An 18,147-nucleotide genomic window follows, 5' to 3' on the forward strand; every position below is an offset into this window, starting at 1 on the left:
TCAAGAATAGTTCAAACCTTGCAGGAAGAGCGACTAGTTGAATATTTTATTCATTAATTGAGACACTTCCTCTGAAGCACATGGAGTATATGTGCCTAAAATATCATTCTGCATTTACAGCAGTTATGACTCATTAGTGGCTCAGGATAGTAAAATGCCATTTTTACCTGTTATACCTAATCATTCATCCACATTTATCCTACTTCCAATGACTGAATGATTATTTGATGACTTCAGGGTTATTTTCTAGAATCTTTTAGCTATCTCTTGTCAGTTTTTGGAAAAATTTAGTACATATTCAAAAGAAAAAATCTGATTAGACAAAAAATTACTCAATTACTAAAGAATCAGAAAAAAACACAAAAAGAACAGAAACCTAAACATTTGCCAGCAAAAATATAAAAGGTATGAAAATTGTATTTATATTTCTGACTCTATGGGTCTCTGATATGTGATGCTATATCAGAGTTCCTGTGTAAAACTTCTTGTAAAAGAAATGCGAACACCAACCTCATAATCTCTTGACATGGTAAATCAAATAACTAAGTGTTACTACTTTCCTACCTTAATGGCACTCATAGTACCTTACAATGCTGCCTCATTGTGGAGAAATTAAGAGTTCAGTATCTTGCTCAAGAGGCTGTAGCTTTCACCCTTTTGAATTAAACTTGGGGTCCAGAACATGAAAAAGGCTGAAATACACAGCTCTAGTGCTGTTGTAATATGTTGTGGTCTGTGCTCAATTTTTTGAAAAAAAAATTAACTATATGTTATACACAAAAATTCTGTTGAAGACAGAAAGGAACTTACATTCTACTCTATCAATATCAGTGAGGGCTAATAAAGAAATTCTGCACTCAATTGTCGGTATAATGTTAATCAGTGTGAAAATGATGAGGAGTTTCTGATCTGAATTCATCATCAGCCTTGTTCACCCGCTGTGGGACATAGGCCACCAACAAGATCCCTCCAAACTGCTCACTGATGTACATAAGCCTCTGAATATCTTGCATATAGTACATTTAGCTCTGACCATTCACAAAAGAAAGCCAGCTTGATAGTAAACCAATGCAGGTCCAATTACATGAGCTAATTATACATTAGCTTCCCTGTCAGAGTGAGAAAATGATCCCAAGAGAACAACTTATATGATTGTTTCTTTTGCTGATGGAGCACTTAAATTCTTGTGTTAACAATTAGTGAACAAAAGTAACTCTCTCTGTTTCTAACCAGAGTGTAGGCTGGATAGATAAATTCTGAACATCTCATATCCTCACCCCTAAAAAAATAAACAACAACCTTGATTTTTTTTTAACTGTAATTAAACTGATTAGAGCAGAAGAGTCAGAATTCCAAACAGTGAGAAGTTTTTTTTGGTCTAAATACATTGGGATAACTAATCGGAATAATCTGAAGTGCATTCATTTTATTTAAGAATATGCATCACTGCTTGTGTTCATATATCTTTTATCTACATCTAGTGATACTAAGTATGACCACAGATTAATCATATTATTTGTGAGGCAGTAGAGTCAACATGAGGAAATATTTTGCATAAATCCGCAAAGGATGGTGAAGCACTATCCTCTACCAAGCCTCTGACTCTTAAAGAACATTTTCTAATGGTGTTGACTTTGGCTAGTCTTTTGCTTGTTTTAATTAATGACTTTACTCTCAGGGGGAGATCGCAGACTGAGTCCAGAGGCTGGTTTAGTTAGTCATCAGTGTGGTGTGGGATTTAGTGCGACTTCAACACATTACAAGATACATTTTCCACAGTAACTGTATTGCAAATGTAAACAAGGTGGACAATCATATCATTCAACAACAATATGTTTGTTCCTCAGAATTTGCCATTTCTCGACTTAAAAAAGTGAGACATGATCTGAAACAGAATCAGAGTCTAAATACAGAAAAATATAGATTCAGGTCAAAAAGGATTGTAAATACTTACTAGTACTGTAAATAACAGTGAGGGAAGACAGCTACAATGGACATCATTCACTGTCCTGCACAGTGGATGAATTTAATAGGTTGGACATACAAAAATAAACCACAACAAAGCAACACACTTATTGTACAAATAAAAACCTGAAAGTATGTCCTGCCAACAGTCTGATGGGAGCTGATCTCTGTCGAAGAAGTGGACGCATGGTGTACATCTGTGACTCAAACACTGCAGCTATACATTATAGCACATAAACCATGTTAAAATGTCTTGACCCAAATCAAATGCAGCATGTCGATGCCGCGTAGAACTAGAATATGAACAAGAATAAGAATATGTAACATTGATAACATTGCAAATGGGTGAAGACAAGTTGGACATAAAAAATTTTGCTAACATGAACTCTAGTGTGTACAAGTTTTTGTGACCCTCGCCTCCCAAAAAAAAGGAAAACAAAAACAACAGTCATCTAAGGGTAAATTCACAGGTTGATGAAATATTCAAAACAAACCTCTTTAGAGTTTTACAAGTATAAAAAACTACAAACATTAATAAATTACATCACGTACACACAGAAACACTTCACAAGGTGCTAGTAAAATAACTCTGAAACCCTTCAGGATACTTGAACTCAACAAAAGGCTGGTTAGAGAAACTTCAAGTCTTTTTTTCCTCTATTCTAGAATTTTCCCCAAAGCTTCATCTCTTGTTCAAACAGAATCACAATACATTTAGCTTTGTGCATGTAAGGCCATATGACAATAAAATGTATTATTTCTTCAGTTGTTTTCCAGGCAACACCTCTAATCCAAAGGACAAAAAAAGGTTAAAATTAGCCTCTGCTGTAAACAAAATAAAATCAAGGTTCAAAATTTAGGACTTTACTATGTATGCACATATATATTTTACTCATTTATTCATAATTAGCAAAACTGGTAAAAATGTAGAATAAAAGGGAAAAGGATAGAAAAAGTTGTAATTTAAAAGGCTATGTACAAGCTACATTCTATATACTGAACTGTGTTTGACACCATAGAAATATAGAGTAACTGAGGATGTTGGTGCTGCCTGAGAAAGCAAGAGAAGAGAGAAAGTATCCCCATGTAACTGCAGACCTGACATGGATGAGGCTTATCATTCGCTACAGGTTCATATAGCAACTCACTTTGTGCTTTACAGTTTTACTGTGACATCTCACTTCCCATCGATGACACTGTATTGATAAATAAATATAATCTTCAAAATTTGCAAACTTAGGTGTTGAAATAGAGAACTAAATGCTTGAATTAACTCCAATCATAACTGTATTCTATTATAAACACTGACTGGGAGGAAAGGTAATCTTTCATTTCTTCAACACAACATGAAAATCAATAGTCCTCTAAACTTTGAACAAATGAAAATCCTCCTTGTGTATATATGTAACTGTCATTTCTTTTTATTGTGTCACTGTTCTGGTTCAATATTTCATCTTGCTATTAGCTCAATTGATGAAGTTCAGCTCATGGCAATGATAAGCTGCATCCATTGTAATAATTGTGTAAAAACCCCCATCCCCAACCCAAGCGCACATGCAACTGAATACATGCAAGAGATACTTTCTAAATCTTGGAATGACTGCAATGTACTTCTACTTCATGTGAGAGCAACCCCTGATAGACTGATAGCTGTATTCAAATGACACATGTTCTCTTAAAAATATTTATAGTAGCATCTGTACACTTTAATATCTGAAAGTTATAAAGTATAAGGAGAGGCAAAAACCTATTTGTGTGATGTTCTTCTTATAAATTGAAAAATGCATGATTTTCTTCTCCTATCTCCTGTTGCTGTCGCGGTTCTCTCGGTGTTGGCTTTAATTAGTTAACAGATGGTGGGTTTGGGATGGGACCCAGAATTCCAAGTCCTGAAAGAGTCTGCTGGATGCTACAGGAGAAGCTTTCCATTTCGATGGATCTTTAAAATCTTTCCAAGTCTCTGTTTGGCTGTTGCCATTCCTTTCTTTAGACGCTTAGCTGTGAAAAGCACAAGGAGAAATGTTCATTTAATGACCAGTAGGGCAAAAAATGCAACTTTGACCCTGTAAGCCTCAAGGCATTTTCATAGTTGCTGAAACATGGAGGATGTTAATTTCACACTTTAGCATGACTTTTTTTGATGATGAAATTCCTGGCAACTGCTACAAATGTTGCTTTAAAATAAAAAACAAAAACCTAGTCTTGTTCCATTCGCTATAAATGAACATATAGATAAATGGACTGAAGCAATTTAATACAATGTCATAAAAAGATAATTTCCCTCAATAAAAATTAAATTGGTTACATTTGGGTTGGGCCACACCTTTGTAATGAGGTGCAGTGGTACAGTGGGTAAGCAGGCAGGGAATGTCAACTGTGGATTGATGTGTATGTGTCTTTAAAGCTGAAGAACAGTGGCATCATGTGCTCATACCATTACACCCCCTGCCAAAATTGAATAAAGGAGTACCAGCTGCCACACTTACTAACAACACCCTCCCTCCCTCCCTCTCTCTCTCTCTCTCTCTCTCTCACTCACACACACATTGTTGAGGCACCAGTCCCCTTTTAAAACTATCAATTTGGAACATTAAATGCAATCAAGCAGAGTGAGCTGCAAACTATGTAAAATCAATTTTGCATGGCAAGAGAGGACCGCAATTATATGAGAGCACCTGAAACAAAAACAATTTGGAGGCCTTGATGAAGCTCGGGAAAGGGCTTCATAGTAGGCTAAGTTACTACAAATGGCCCATGTAATTTGTGTTTTGCAGTGCGGAAACATTGGTCTGACGGCAGACAGTGCATAGCTCTACTCTGAGTCCCTCCCCGATCACTCACCCTATCACTAAGGGAGAGCCCAGCCACTCTGTGGAGGAAACTCATTTCGGTCGCTTGTATTCACATTCTCATTCTTTTGGTCATTACCCAGAGCTCATGACCATAGGTGAGGGTTGAAACATAGATTGACCGGTAAATCGAGAGTTCTGCCTTTTGTGCATTGAAGTCCCCAGTAGGACATGCATGCTCGCCTTAGTTCAAAACTAATCACATGATAAAGTTTGCTGATGACACTATAGTTTTCAGTGTATTCATTTATAATGATGAGATGGCCGAAAGGAAAGGGTGGAGCATCTGTAAGCCTGATGCACTGCTCACAACCTTGCCCTCACCACTAAGAAGACCAAGGAGATGGCAATTGACTTCAGGAGGACTGTTCCCTGGCACCATCTCCTACTTATAATCAGTGGGAGATGGTGGTAATGGGAGCAGTGGTGGAGAGTGTTTTCAGCACCAAGGTCTTGGGAGTCTACTTGACGGGCAAGCTGACTTTGATTGATAACACCGCAGCTGCCATAAAGAGGGCCACAACATTGGGTTTCCTCCCTCCACAGGCTGAGAAAAGTGGACCTTTCCATACCAGCAATGACAGTGTTTAGCAGAGGATTCCCACCAACTGGATCCCCCCCCCCCTTTTTTTTGCAGCAAGAGAAAACACAAACAGGAAGACAAATGACTCTGGATGGAGAAAGATTTGGATAGACATGGTCAGTAGAGGCCCTACAGTGAAATTTTATGTGAATTTCTAACTGCTGGTCTAAACACCTGTAAGCACAAGTAATGTTAACCAGGTCTTAGCCTTACTGTTGCTTGGCAACAGTCAGCTGGTATGTGACTGCTTTCTCATGAACTATAGTGGTTCCACTTAGACAGTACTGACTGATTAATAAGCAATACATTTTTGATAAAGTGAGATGCCCCGCTGAGTTTATGAGCAGATCCGAAGGCTTTACACGTAAACTTATTGCGTGAAAAATTTGCATCGCGTTTTGGAGTGAACACACCTTCTGAAAGTAAACAGTAGTAGAGAACGGGCGGCCGAGGTGTTTCCACCGTGCACCGCGGCTTATTTACCGGTGCGGCTTATACGTGTACAAAGTTGATTTTTTCCCTAAAACAAGCATCTGCGGCTTACATAACGGTGCGCTCTATCGTCCAGAATTTACGGTACAAATAATGATAAAAATGTGTTCATATCATTTTAAAGCCAATATATATGTTTAAACACTTTGTGTGCTGTGGCTGCAGCAGCAGAATTTTTGGGGGGTTGGAACAGCGGGAAGTCATTCAAACAGAAAAGGTAAATTGACTTTCTGTGTTGGCTACTCCTCTGGAACCAACACCTTATCGTGTTGGAGGCATATCAGTGCTTTAAGGACCCTAAGAGCTATGCTGTCGGGGCATTTTGCCCCTGGTAGGGTCACCCAAGGCAGACTGGTCCTAAGCGAAGGGCCAGACAATGAATGGTTCAAAAGACCCTGCATGGGATACAGAAACAGCAAAGAGACTGTGTATCCAGCTCAGAGGGTTACCGGGATCCAGGAGCCAGGCCCAGGGTAGGGACCCGTGGGCAAGCGTCTGGTGGCCATCTGACTTTGCCCATGGGGGAAGGACCCAGTCCCTGACCTGAAGGCGCAGGGAAGCAACCATTTTGTCCACCAAGGTAAACCTCAACGTACAGGCAGAGAGTCTGGGGGCTATCAAAAAGCCCACCTGGCCCTCCGCCTCTCACCCAGAACAACTCCAGAGAAGGAGAAAGTCCACTCCTCTCAAGGACTTGACTTCCGGAATGGGGGGTTGTTTGTCAAGGTGAGGCCGACTATATCTAGTTAGTAGTGCTCAACCTCTGACAGGGAAGGAGCTGCAGCTGGTGGAAGAGAGGTGACATTCCATGTCCCAACAGCTAGCTTCCATGTCTGGGGATCAGACTGCCAATTCCCCTGCCTTGGTTTTCTACCCAAACCACATTGCACTGGACCCTTCCATGGCCTCCTGCGGGTGGTGGGCCCACAGGGGATGAGTCCATGTAACCTTTTCAGGCTGGGTCCCATTGGGCGAAGTCAGACGGGTCGGGTGGGTGATTTTGATAGCCCCCAGACTCTCTGCCTTAACGTTGGGGTTTACCCTGGTGGACAAAAGGGTTGCTTCCCTGTGCCTTCAGGTCGGGGAACGGGTCCTGACTGATGTCTGCGCAAATTCGCCTCATTCCCACGTTTGCATAGACTTTGTATGGAAACTGTTCGCGCGAATGTGCGAATTCGCGTTTGGTGTGAACACACAGTTAGTGATAGGGTGAGAAGCTCGGTCATTCGGGAGGGACTCGGAGTAGAGACGCATGTCGAGGGGAGTCAGTTGAGGTGGTTCGGGCATATTGTGACGATGCCTCGTGTTATTTGCAGAGCTCAAAGTTTTGAACAGAGTTCAGAGTGAGATTTTGTTGGCGGCGGTGGGGGTTTGGATGGGGACAGTGGTCTTATCTGATAAATGACACATATCTATTTTATTCTGAAGAAGGGTGTACGTGTGTGTGTGTGTGCGCACGTGTGTGTGAACATTGTTTTTGGATAAAATATAAGGAAATAGCCTAGGCCAACGGTTTCACAATGGAGAAGATGTATCTATTATCAATAGGCAAAAAATGTCCTAACTAAACAGGCGTCAGAATAGCTGCTGAAATTAGCTGCCTGGCCACAAATATTCCCCTGCAACGGAAATCAATGATGAGATGACGTACTGTATCATAGGATATGATTAAGGGGCTGAAAAGAAAATCCCTCCCCTAGAGTTCAGAAGGCCCTCCCTACCACGCAAGGGCTAATCAAATAAAATACAGCTACCAAACAGCCTATCAGAAAATACCATTGCTGCACCTGGATGAGATTTTGATATTCTGCAATGGTTAATCTAATGAAAAGCCAACGACACAGGCTAGCAACGACAGAAGAGGACGAGTGTCATTGTTTGAGTCTCTCAGGCTACATATGGACGTGGGGAGGGATTTTCTACCTGTCCTGTTTAAAAAAATGGCAAAGCATTGCCATTTGCCGTGGAAGTGTGTTAACAGACTGAAATGCGCGTCTCACACTAAATGCATGAGACTTGACAGCCCTGTGTTAGTATGACTCACCTTTGGCGTCTGCTGAACCCCCACGATCGCCCTTTGCTGTACTGCTGCTGTTGGTGCTAGTAGAGTTGGTGCTGTTGTTGGGAGAGGACATGGATGATCGCCTCTGGCTGAGGAAGACACCTGGTGCCATGGCTTGCAGCCCTCCTGGCGTTTTGACTGTTCCAGTGTTGAACTCATGGTCTGTGAGGCTGCCATCTTGGGAGTCCAGATTGGGCTCTGGAGAACTGCTGTCCTGAGAGATCTTTAGTGGCTCCTCAATCACTATCGCCTTCTTTTTGGTACTTTTCTTCTTCTTCTTGATTTTTTGCTGCTCCTCCTATTGATGCATCAGTAGGTTGACCAAGCAGAAAGAACTTACCATTCATATGAAGAAACACTGGTAATTGCACCTAATTTTACAAACCTGGTGAGAGAGCTTTGCTGCAGCAGCTGCCAGGCCTGTTTCTATGGAGGCCACTCGAGCTCCATCTCTTGAAGGCCTTTCCTGTCGAGGTACTGATGGTCCAACACGAGCTGTGACAAGACAGATAGTCTTACTACCAGTTTCTGGAGTTTTTCTTAAAAAGGGTGATATCAGGATTCCCATCAAGCAGTTGTGTTTATGGTGTCAGATTTGATGTGAGGTCTTATCTGATTTGTCAGATTTGTCAGAGTTAAGTGCACTGAATGGGAGATGTTCAATATTAAGTCAGGCAGAGTTTGAGATGTTCTGCCCTTGTTTTGAATTGGATTCAAAAATTACGTCTTTTTGATTGAAGCAAATACAATAACTAAATTGTGATTAGCTGCTGTGATCAAGATTCGTTGTGTTTGAACGTCAAATTCTTGACAATAAATATGATTACATTCATATGTGAAACTAATGAAAGTTAGATTGATTTGTAGGATCAAGAGACAAGTTTAATTTTAATTAGAGAACACAGAATGATTGATGACGAGTAATGATGATTAATGGGTGGTCAGGGACATGAATAATGGCGGGGGGGGGGGGGGGGCTCCTCTAAACACATTAGAAGTGTAATGGGTTACCTGTTGGGCTGTATGGTGTATCATCACTGCTTTTCCTTTTTTTTGATCTGGACTTGAAAACAGGATTATCTTCTTCAGACTCCAACGAGGGATAAACTAAAAAAAAAGAAAAAAAAAGAGCATATTTGAAGAAATGCATCTGCAGTTTTCCAAGAGAAGATGAACAAAATTTAATGTTCGGTGCCCATTATTGATCCATACTGTATGTACATTGGTGGCCAACTCATCAGTCCAATCAGCCCAACAAAATTACCATCTCCATTCTTTTTAATGTGGTCCTGTTTTAAAAAGACAGTGAGGAAGAAAAGCTTCATGCTAGCCTGCAGTTTCCAGCGGGGGAATCTTTGCTTTGAGCAACTAATTTGACCCTAACTAGAAGTTAAAAAAGATGTAAAATTACAATTTGAAATGTGTGTTAATGGCTTCTTAACAAGCTTGGAGGGTCCAAACAGCTGCATTTGAACTAAACACAAAAAGAAAATGTTTCAGTGGAAAAAGCTCAAAAAATGGAGCATGACAATTTGGAAAGGACACACAGAAAACAAACCCAAATCAGAGCATCTACTTCAAATGAAAAGTTCCAGGCCCGATTTACAATTAAAGACACACATGTTGATCATCAGGGACCAATCTGTTTTTAACAGCACCAGTTAGCCGCAATGAAAACAAGTCTGGAAACTTGTTCTTTTCTAATTTTTGCTCTAAAAAAGGAAAATGATACTGCAATGACCTCAGTGAGCTCCAGTCCTGGCTTTCTTTTCAGATGAAACTGAGGTGATACAAAAATGGCTCACCGTAATCGGAGTCCTTGAAGCAGGCATCCATGTGATCCTGCTCATCGTCGTAATCAAGACTCTCAATACTGCTGCTCTTCCTTGGTTTCTTCAGGAGGCGCTTGGTCGGCCGCTTACTCTTGTTGCCGTCACTGACCCCTCCACTGGCCTTCTTGCTAGCCTGTGTGCCAGCATGCGTGCTATGCGAGATGTTCTTCATTTGGGTATTGGTTTTGGACTGGCTGTTGCTCCATGGCTGCTGCAAGCTGTCTGAAGATGACAGGTTGGCCATGGACAGCATGCCCTGAATGGCCTCCTGTGTGCTGGGAGATGCAGGTGGCTGACTGTAAGTACGTCAATAAGAAATAAACAACAACACAGCCATTACACAGCAGTCGACATGCTGGCAGAGTGAAGAGTGGCTGAGAGAAATATTTGAAAAAAGGTTTCCAGTTGTGCTACTTTGCAACAATATCATTTGACACCTGCTAAATATTACGAAACTACAACGTCTGCTAGAGAAGAGTAAATATTCTCTGCGGATGTGTGATTACAGACTAAGAGAATTAACTATTAAGCAGAAGAAAACACTATCTGACTCTACTACAATGAACTGTGGTCACTTCATTCCCCAGACTCCATTTACCCTTTTCAAAGCAATTTGACGAATTAACATATTTCAGTCAAGTTTCTATTTTTTCTTTCACTGCTCAATTGTAGCTGTCAGTGTGGTGGAAATAGACCATCAAGAGCTGAACTAAACCACAAACAGCAAAAGGCTAAGGGAAGAGCCTGGAGCCACAGAATGTTTGATGAATTAACACAAACAATGAGTTAACACAAACTGCTGACAGAATCGGTGTAAATTGTTGCTTCAGTTACAAGTTGGCGTTTCAGCTTCAAGCAAAGTCAAAATTTCAGCTCATCTATGATATCAGTTGAAGAGCAGGCCATTTGTTTTTCAGTGGGTAACCCCATTAAGGTCTGTAAGACCAAAAGTAAATTACTGGGAAGAAAATAGGGGGAAAGGTCCAGTGGAAATGTAAGGAGCATTGCTTTGCATGTGCTTTTTGTCAAGTGTGTTTGGATGTGAGGTCTGTGGGTGATGAAAGAATCAAAAAGTCCTGACATCATGGGGGTCAGTCTACCTGTTGGTGCTGTAGTCAATCCCACCCACTTGCTTGCTCGCCTGCAGCAGGTCAAGAATCCCAGCAGCACTACCGGCTTTTTTCTTGACCTTTGAGTTGCGACATTTGGACTCAGGCTTGGTTTCCGTGTCTATGTGCAGAGTCTCTTCATCAGAGGAGTCGACACTCTGTACAAAATGGGATTAGATATAAACAGCACAGCAGATTGTCATTTCCTACCTGATTTAACATGGCTTCAGGTATTTCAACATCCTATGGCATTTTTTTCTAATAACATTTTCCAGAAGTTTCAATTGTCATGGATGTAACATGGCAAGATACCACAGAGCTCAAACTAAGCTGCACACACTTACTGACCCTCTTTGTGATCATTCAGTTAAAGCAATGCTTATTCCAGAAAATACAGCATATCACTTTTGACAATACAGTCAAATAATACAGCAGCCACCATAAGGTAACATTATTCTGAGCTGATTATTTGTATACGTATTTGCATTTTAACCAAGAGGAAGAATCTGATGCTTAGGCATCCTTGCATCCAGTCACTAATCCAGCAATGGATCTGGCTGAAACTAAGAGACTCTGGCTGACTGAACTGCCAATGAATCAGTGGATCATGGCTGTGATGTGGACATCTTATTGGTAGAAACAAGGGCATCTGGTATGAGTTTGTTCTCCCTCATGCTCTGTTCAAACCATGTCTATTTCCTTTGTCAGTCTGTGGTAGTCTAGATGTTATCAGACCTCCAAAGGAAACAGGAAGGGCTTGTTTGATCATTCAACACAGTGTTTTCAGGTCAGACTGCATTTAGATACATACCTTTGTTACCATGGGCTGGAACTTTGGTTTTTTGGTTGCCTGAATGGGTTCTCTGATGTCTGACAAAACTGAACAAAAATGAAAAAGTAATTAATCAACTAACAGCTCAAAGTTAAGTTCTTTAAAATAAATAATCATTGTTGATTGGATTGCTGGGTAGTTTTTTTTTTTAAATCTGTGGACCCTTGTGATAAAAATGCAAACACAGAACAATTCTGCAGTCAAAAGAGAAAGTATTGTATATGTTGTCAACAATTGGTCTTATTTAGACAAAACTTAGCTCAGTTGTTTATCAGGCAGCACTGAGCCTTTCTGCTAAATTTTCTCCCAATCAGCCACTGGCCTTTTCACAAAATTGTGAAATTTGGAAAACATATTTTGGTTTCTGTTCAGAAATGACTTGTACATATTTATGACAAACTGCTGCTTGTGGCCTTGATGGGTTGATTGTTTCTGCAACCTTGCAGTACTGCTGTCTGCCAGCTTAACAGACACATCTAAATCAACTCAAGGTAAAGGTGTTAAAACAGGTGTTTTTACTGTAATTACCTAAACCATTTACTGCACCAGAAACAACTGAAGAACTTTGCAAACAGTAAATTTACTCAGAAGTGTGAAATACCGTCTTGTTTACATAATGATTTATCTGATTAAAGAATGTGCAAATCTATGAATTGGTTTTTGGTATTTGACCCTTTCGAATAAACTAAATGTTACAAAATCAAAAAGTGTTGAGGTTTAAGCCACAATCCATACAACATAATACTCACAGGAGAGGTCTCTCTTCATGGTGTTCTTTTTCCGCCTGATGGGGAATTCGTCAATCTTCAGCTCCCCCTCATCTGAGACATACTCATACTCATCTCTCACTGGCTTGGTTTTGTCCTCTTTTAGGTTTTGTAATGATCCAAAAACACTTGAGTTGGTGTGAGGTTTCAGTGTCTTAGAGCTGGAGAGGAAACCACAGGACAATAAGAGAGTGATTTGAGGCTCAGGCAGCCACTCGCTGCGAGAAGTCCTTGAGTTGGATCTAATGGACATAGTGATGATGGCCCACCATACACTCAGATACATGTTTCATGAAAACTCTTCAGACAATCACCACCATTCCAAACATACCTGAGCATTTTCTTGTGAGACATTGCAAAGCTGACTTTGTCTTTATTGCTTGACAGAGGTACTCTGTCAAATTTGCACTCTTCTTCCATTTTCAGCAGCGAATCTGGTTTACTGTTCTGCATAGAAAAAAACAGCAAAAAAAAATCATTTCAGTGCTGAACAACAGACATAATGACAGAAATAGAAACAGAACAAAACAAAGGAAAAATACAAAGGCCGTTTTATGTTAACATGTTAGCCATGAGGTGAGGATATGTCAAAGATGTTTTTATTGGCATTTATGGTATTTGTATGTTGGACTCACATCACAGAATCCATGTTCTTGAGTGGGAAGTAGCCGGACATGGATCATTGTTAAACTTCTTTTCATTTTAAACTAAAGCAAATCTATCCAGATCAACCCTGCCATGTAATTCACCTTCCATCTAACTGTCATTCATGGCAGTGTACTGTAACCTGAGATGCACTAACTAACACCCAGGCTTGGCTGCACCATACAGAGGGGCTGTAAGGTTTTATATGAAGCAACTGTAATCACAAGTGAAGGTGTGGTCTCCAGCGACCTTGGTGAACACATGACAGGGTCTCCACTCCATCTGCAAATGTTTGGCCTGATGTGAGGGAGCAGTGGGATGGATCCTTGGAGGCGCAAACATTCCACAGCAGTTTGGCATTGAATTTTCCATGAAACTCAAACCCTCTAATGTCTTCCGTTCAACACAATTACATTTTGCTCTCTGGAAAAGCCTACCCTGTTGTTTAACAGGAACAATGCAACAAACTTTTAAGTAGAAAAAAGATGAGCATAATTCCATTAAGTGGACTTTTTGTGTAGTTGCTCTGATGAGCTGCAGGCCTCCAATGTGTGACGAGGCCAGCATCATTATTTCTGCTGATTGCTTAGAAGTGAAGTGTGCAAATCACTTTCGGATGATCCTGTGTGTTTCTGTGCAGCTGCATGCCGTGTAACCTTCACAAGTGCTTGAATCTCTTTTTCTGAAGCAAAGAAAGCCTTCAGTTTATTTAAACTTTGAAAGAATTGTGATACTGTTTTCTTTGGCCTGTAAAAAACAGCTATTAATTTTACATTTATGACAAGCCAAATGATCTCACCTTATACTTCCATTTTGCTTCAGTCTTGTTTTTATTCTGCTCTCGGTTTTCAAACTTCTCCATGTTATTCTGCTTTGATGTTTCCTTCTCTGACAAACTTAGGACATTTTTAACACCCTGAAAAAGGAAAGAAGTCAAGTCAATTTTATTCATACAATGCCACCTCATGACACTTTAAAAATAGAGAGGGTCTGAAACCAAACATTTAGAAGAGAACAAACATTTCCCCATATGCAAGAATATCTGCAACAGCTGTCATGAAAAACTGCCTTTTAACAGGCAGGAATGCCGAGCACACCCAGGCTCTACGTGGGCAGCCATCTTCCTCGACAGGTTGGGTTGACAGAGAGCAGCAAAGGGAGGGACATGAGAGAGACAGATAAAAATAGACAGGTAGAGAAACAGGAAAACATAATATTCACTAAAAAGCAATCAACAGTATTCACAGCCAGCAAATACTGTGCCATTATCACTTTAATTTAATAGTTCGCATATCATACAACAACTATTTTGCAGGCTTTCTGTCTGATGCATGATTAAGTAAAATTTCTGAAACCTTTTTGCTTTTCTCCCACCCACCTACCTTCACTTATCCCTGAACACACTTATTCTCAGAGATGGGAATCAGGTCACACATGTAGAAGCCACAAGTAAAACAAGTCCTTATCTGCAAGTGTCAAGCAAGTCCCAAGTAATTTTTTTTAAGACAAGTCACAGGGTTTGACTAGCCGAAATAAACTCTAACCTGTGGTATCTGGTCTTTGTGAAGAGAAAAGACAAGATACAAGTGTCTCTCAAATCATGATACTATTTGTATTTTCATCTATTTGGCTGAAATCCATTATATCTATTTGCATAATAATTATTGATCAACAGTAACATAAAATAGAAAAGCTTACTTCTTTTCCCCCCATATCATCTTTACGTGTGGGGTATGCTGAAACTAACAGCAGAAACTAATACAATATTGTAAAATAAAAGACACTATTTAACTTACTTTTCTTCTAAAACACAAAAAACATTCCTACCCATCATTTTGAAACAGTTGAGCATACTAACTCTTACAACCAGACAACAATGTCAACAAAATATACGATGGAAACCCTAGCTCTCTTCCTGGGGAAAAAAAAGCAACAAGCTCCACTGACTGACAGGGTAGTCTATGGATATTTTGATATGTGATTTGTTGGATAACAAAGCTTCTGAAAGGGACATGATTACACTTGACCCTTTGTTGAAACAGCACAAGAGTTAACTTCCAGGAGTATTTCCAATAAATTGCAAATACACAGTGCTGCATTGTTATCATGCAATTAGACTAACTTAAAACATAAAATTAACACAATGAAATCATTCAAGTCCTCATGTGTCAAGGCAAGTTCCAAGTCTTTACCATGTGAGTCCAAGTCAAGTCACAAGTCATTGACTTGAGGCCCCACCCTGGTATATTCTATTTATTAATGTGTGTGTTGTGTACTAACCATAAAAACTTGACTGAGTCTTGACAATGATTTAACTAAACTGAATAAATCCAGCCACCTCCTTATGTTTAGTGCAGTGGTTAAGAGTCAAGGGTTGTGTATTGTGTGATGTTACAAAAACTCCCTTAAACTCTAATATTTGACTTTATGAGTTCTCAATTTGATCTGACCTTATTTTTTTCAATCTCTAATTGTGATGTCAAGGTTCTCACTTTAAACCCTGACTGATTTATCCACCACAAACAGTAGGTTTACATAACAGAAATGATTGTGTTGGTCCAACTAAAACTGGATTTCAAATTACATGTTAGTGCAATGAAAATACCTAGCTTTTGCAGGTGGGAATCAAATTACTCTGGTATATACACAGCACACTTTAACTATCCCTTCACTGGCCCCAGAATTCTGCCTTCTTTCCATTCCTGCTGTGGTATTTAACTTAGAAGTAGAACAACGCAGTCAAAGGACCTATTATCATTTCCAGCAAACCTACAGCTAAGTTAAAGCATTTCTATACCCATAAGGAGACAGATGTTAGGCTGTCTCTGTTTCAAGAGCAACCATTTTCTCTTGAACAGTCTAACAAAATGTGAACAAGAAGAAAGTCTGATTGCAACCAGCCACAAGGGGGCATACTGCAATCTACTAATGCAGATGTAGACATAATCCAATCACCTCATTGATTTTTCCCTGCTTCTTCTATATGGGGACAGTGTCACTAGTCCCATCAAATGGTTTGGCTCAAGCTTGCCTATAGTTGTGCATGTTAACTAGGATTGTAACAAGACACTGTTATTCTGAATGTGTTTCTCTTCAACTTAGTAGTGATCTCTTCCTGTATATGTTTTTGGATACTAGTCTTGAATGGGTGTGGCTTGGATTAAGTTTTTGGTTTTCTGTTTTTTCCAAAACAAAGGAACTGTCAGGGCCCCACCTCCATGACCTTCATATGTGGATAACTGAACATTAGAAACTAAAAGAAATGTTTACCCAAATTGCAAAAATTTCACCCGTTTTGAGTTGGGCTTTTTAGTTCTCTTTTTAGTTTGTCACTGAAGTAAAAGTTTAACAATCATAGGTGAATTATTTTTATCAGTTTGACTGAAACTTAACCAAAAGAACATACTGCCATCCTGTATGTCAATCATAGTCATGACTGTCATCTCAGGCCTGATTGAATCATCAAATCACAGGCCTGATTGAATCATCAAATCACAATGAGGTCAAACTGAAAGAAATTTTTTTGGCAACAAAAATGAGAACCACTCATCCAAACGATTCACAACAGTGCTTTCTAAATGGAAAAGGAAATGAATACCAAATTTGACATGGAATGGATGGATGATTATTAAGATAATTGAGGGAAGGACATACAAACATCAACACATATTTAATCCATCCATCCATCCATCCATCGTCATCTTCCGCTTATTCCTTTCAAGTAAGGGTCGCGGGGGGGCTGGAGCCTATCCCAGCATCTACGGGCGAGAGGCGGGGTACACCATGGACAGGTCGCCAGTCCATCGCAGGGCCGACATACAGAGACGAACAACCATTCACACTCACATTCATACCTACGGTCAATTTTAGAGAATCCAATCAGCCTAGTCCCCAATTGCATGTCTTTGGACGGTGGGAGGAAGCCTGAGTACCCTGAGAGAACCCACGCAGGCACGGGGAGAACATGCAAACTCCACACAGAAAGATCCCGCGCCCAAGCCGGGACTCGAACCCGGAACCTTCTTGCTGTGAGGCCACAGTGCTAACCACCCGTGCACCCCCGTATTTAATCCAGTCAAAATATATATAAATTACAGTGGAACCTTTAATATCAGGTAGGCCACAAAAACATTTGGGAATATTATTAGAATTGGTTAGCATAGACTTCACATAGCTGAAAGGTTTAATAGTCTCTGACTTTGAGTAGTCATTGCAATTATTTGTATATAATGTTTATACAGTCAGGTTGAAGAAGGAGGCTTACAGGGCATGGCTGGCTTGTGGGTCTCCAGAGGCAGCCGACCGGTACCGGCAGGCCAAGTGGTGTGCAGCCATGGCGGTCCCCAAGGCAAAAACTCGGGCGTGGGAGGAGTTTGGTGAGGCCATGGAGAACGACTATCGGTTGGCTCCGAAAAGTTGCTGGCAAACTGTCCGTCGCAGGGGGGGAAGACGGCAACTTGCCCACACTGTTTACAGTGGGGACGGGAGGCTGCTGATGTCAACTGGGGAGATAATTGGGCAGTGGAAGGAGTATTTTGAGGAACTCCTCAATCCCACCAACAAGTACTCCATGGAGGAGACAGAGTTTGGGGAGTGCCTGGGGGGGGTTGTCCAATCTCTGGGGCAGAAGTCGCCGAGGCAGTTAAGCAACTCCGCGGTGGCAGAGCCCCAGGGGTGGATGAGATCTGCCCTTGGGTATCTCAAGGCTCTGGATGTTGTGGGGCTGTCCTGGTTGACACGTCTCTGCAACACTGTGTGGATATCGGGGGTGGTGCCTTTGGAGTGGCAGATCAGGGTGGTGGTTCCAGTCTTTAAGAAAGGGGACCAGAGGGTGTGTTCCAACTATCGGGGGATCACACTCCTCAGCCTCCCTGGTAAGGTCTACGCCAGGGTACTGGAGAGGAGGGTCAGGCCAATAGTTGAACCTCAGATTGAGGAGGAGCAGAGTGGTTTTTGTCCTGGCCGTGGAACCGTGGATCAGCTCTTCACCCTCGCTAGGGTGCTGGAGGGG

General features: G+C 40.8%; 1 protein-coding gene across 2 annotated transcripts in view; it reads right to left on the reverse strand.

The window, feature by feature from the left end:
- Positions 1 to 493: 493 nt before the first annotated feature.
- The window catches only part of phf2 (PHD finger protein 2), a 69,362-nt gene continuing 51,708 nt past the window's right edge, over positions 494 to 18,147 (reverse strand). The window contains exons 13-22 of one of the 2 annotated variants that reach the window (XM_086198448.1): positions 13,936 to 14,052; positions 12,823 to 12,938; positions 12,474 to 12,652; positions 11,704 to 11,771; positions 10,884 to 11,050; positions 9,757 to 10,058; positions 8,963 to 9,058; positions 8,337 to 8,446; positions 7,934 to 8,249; positions 494 to 3,963 (exon numbers count right to left, since the gene is read on the reverse strand). In XM_086198448.1, the coding sequence (XP_086054574.1) occupies positions 3,875 to 3,963; positions 7,934 to 8,249; positions 8,337 to 8,446; positions 8,963 to 9,058; positions 9,757 to 10,058; positions 10,884 to 11,050; positions 11,704 to 11,771; positions 12,474 to 12,652; positions 12,823 to 12,938; positions 13,936 to 14,052 (1,560 nt within the window). In that variant the 3' untranslated portion in view covers positions 494 to 3,874. Of the gene's footprint in view, positions 3,964 to 7,933; positions 8,250 to 8,336; positions 8,447 to 8,962; positions 9,059 to 9,756; positions 10,080 to 10,883; positions 11,051 to 11,703; positions 11,772 to 12,473; positions 12,653 to 12,822; positions 12,939 to 13,935; positions 14,053 to 18,147 lie in introns of both variants that reach the window. The other variant, XM_086198447.1, reaches the window with a different exon arrangement.

The sequence above is a fragment of the Aulostomus chinensis genome, chromosome 3 (genome assembly GCF_037954235.1).
Source record: "Aulostomus chinensis isolate RoL2024-O1b breed Wild chromosome 3, RoL_Achi_v1.0, whole genome shotgun sequence".
Lineage (NCBI taxonomy): Eukaryota > Metazoa > Chordata > Actinopteri > Syngnathiformes > Aulostomidae > Aulostomus > Aulostomus chinensis.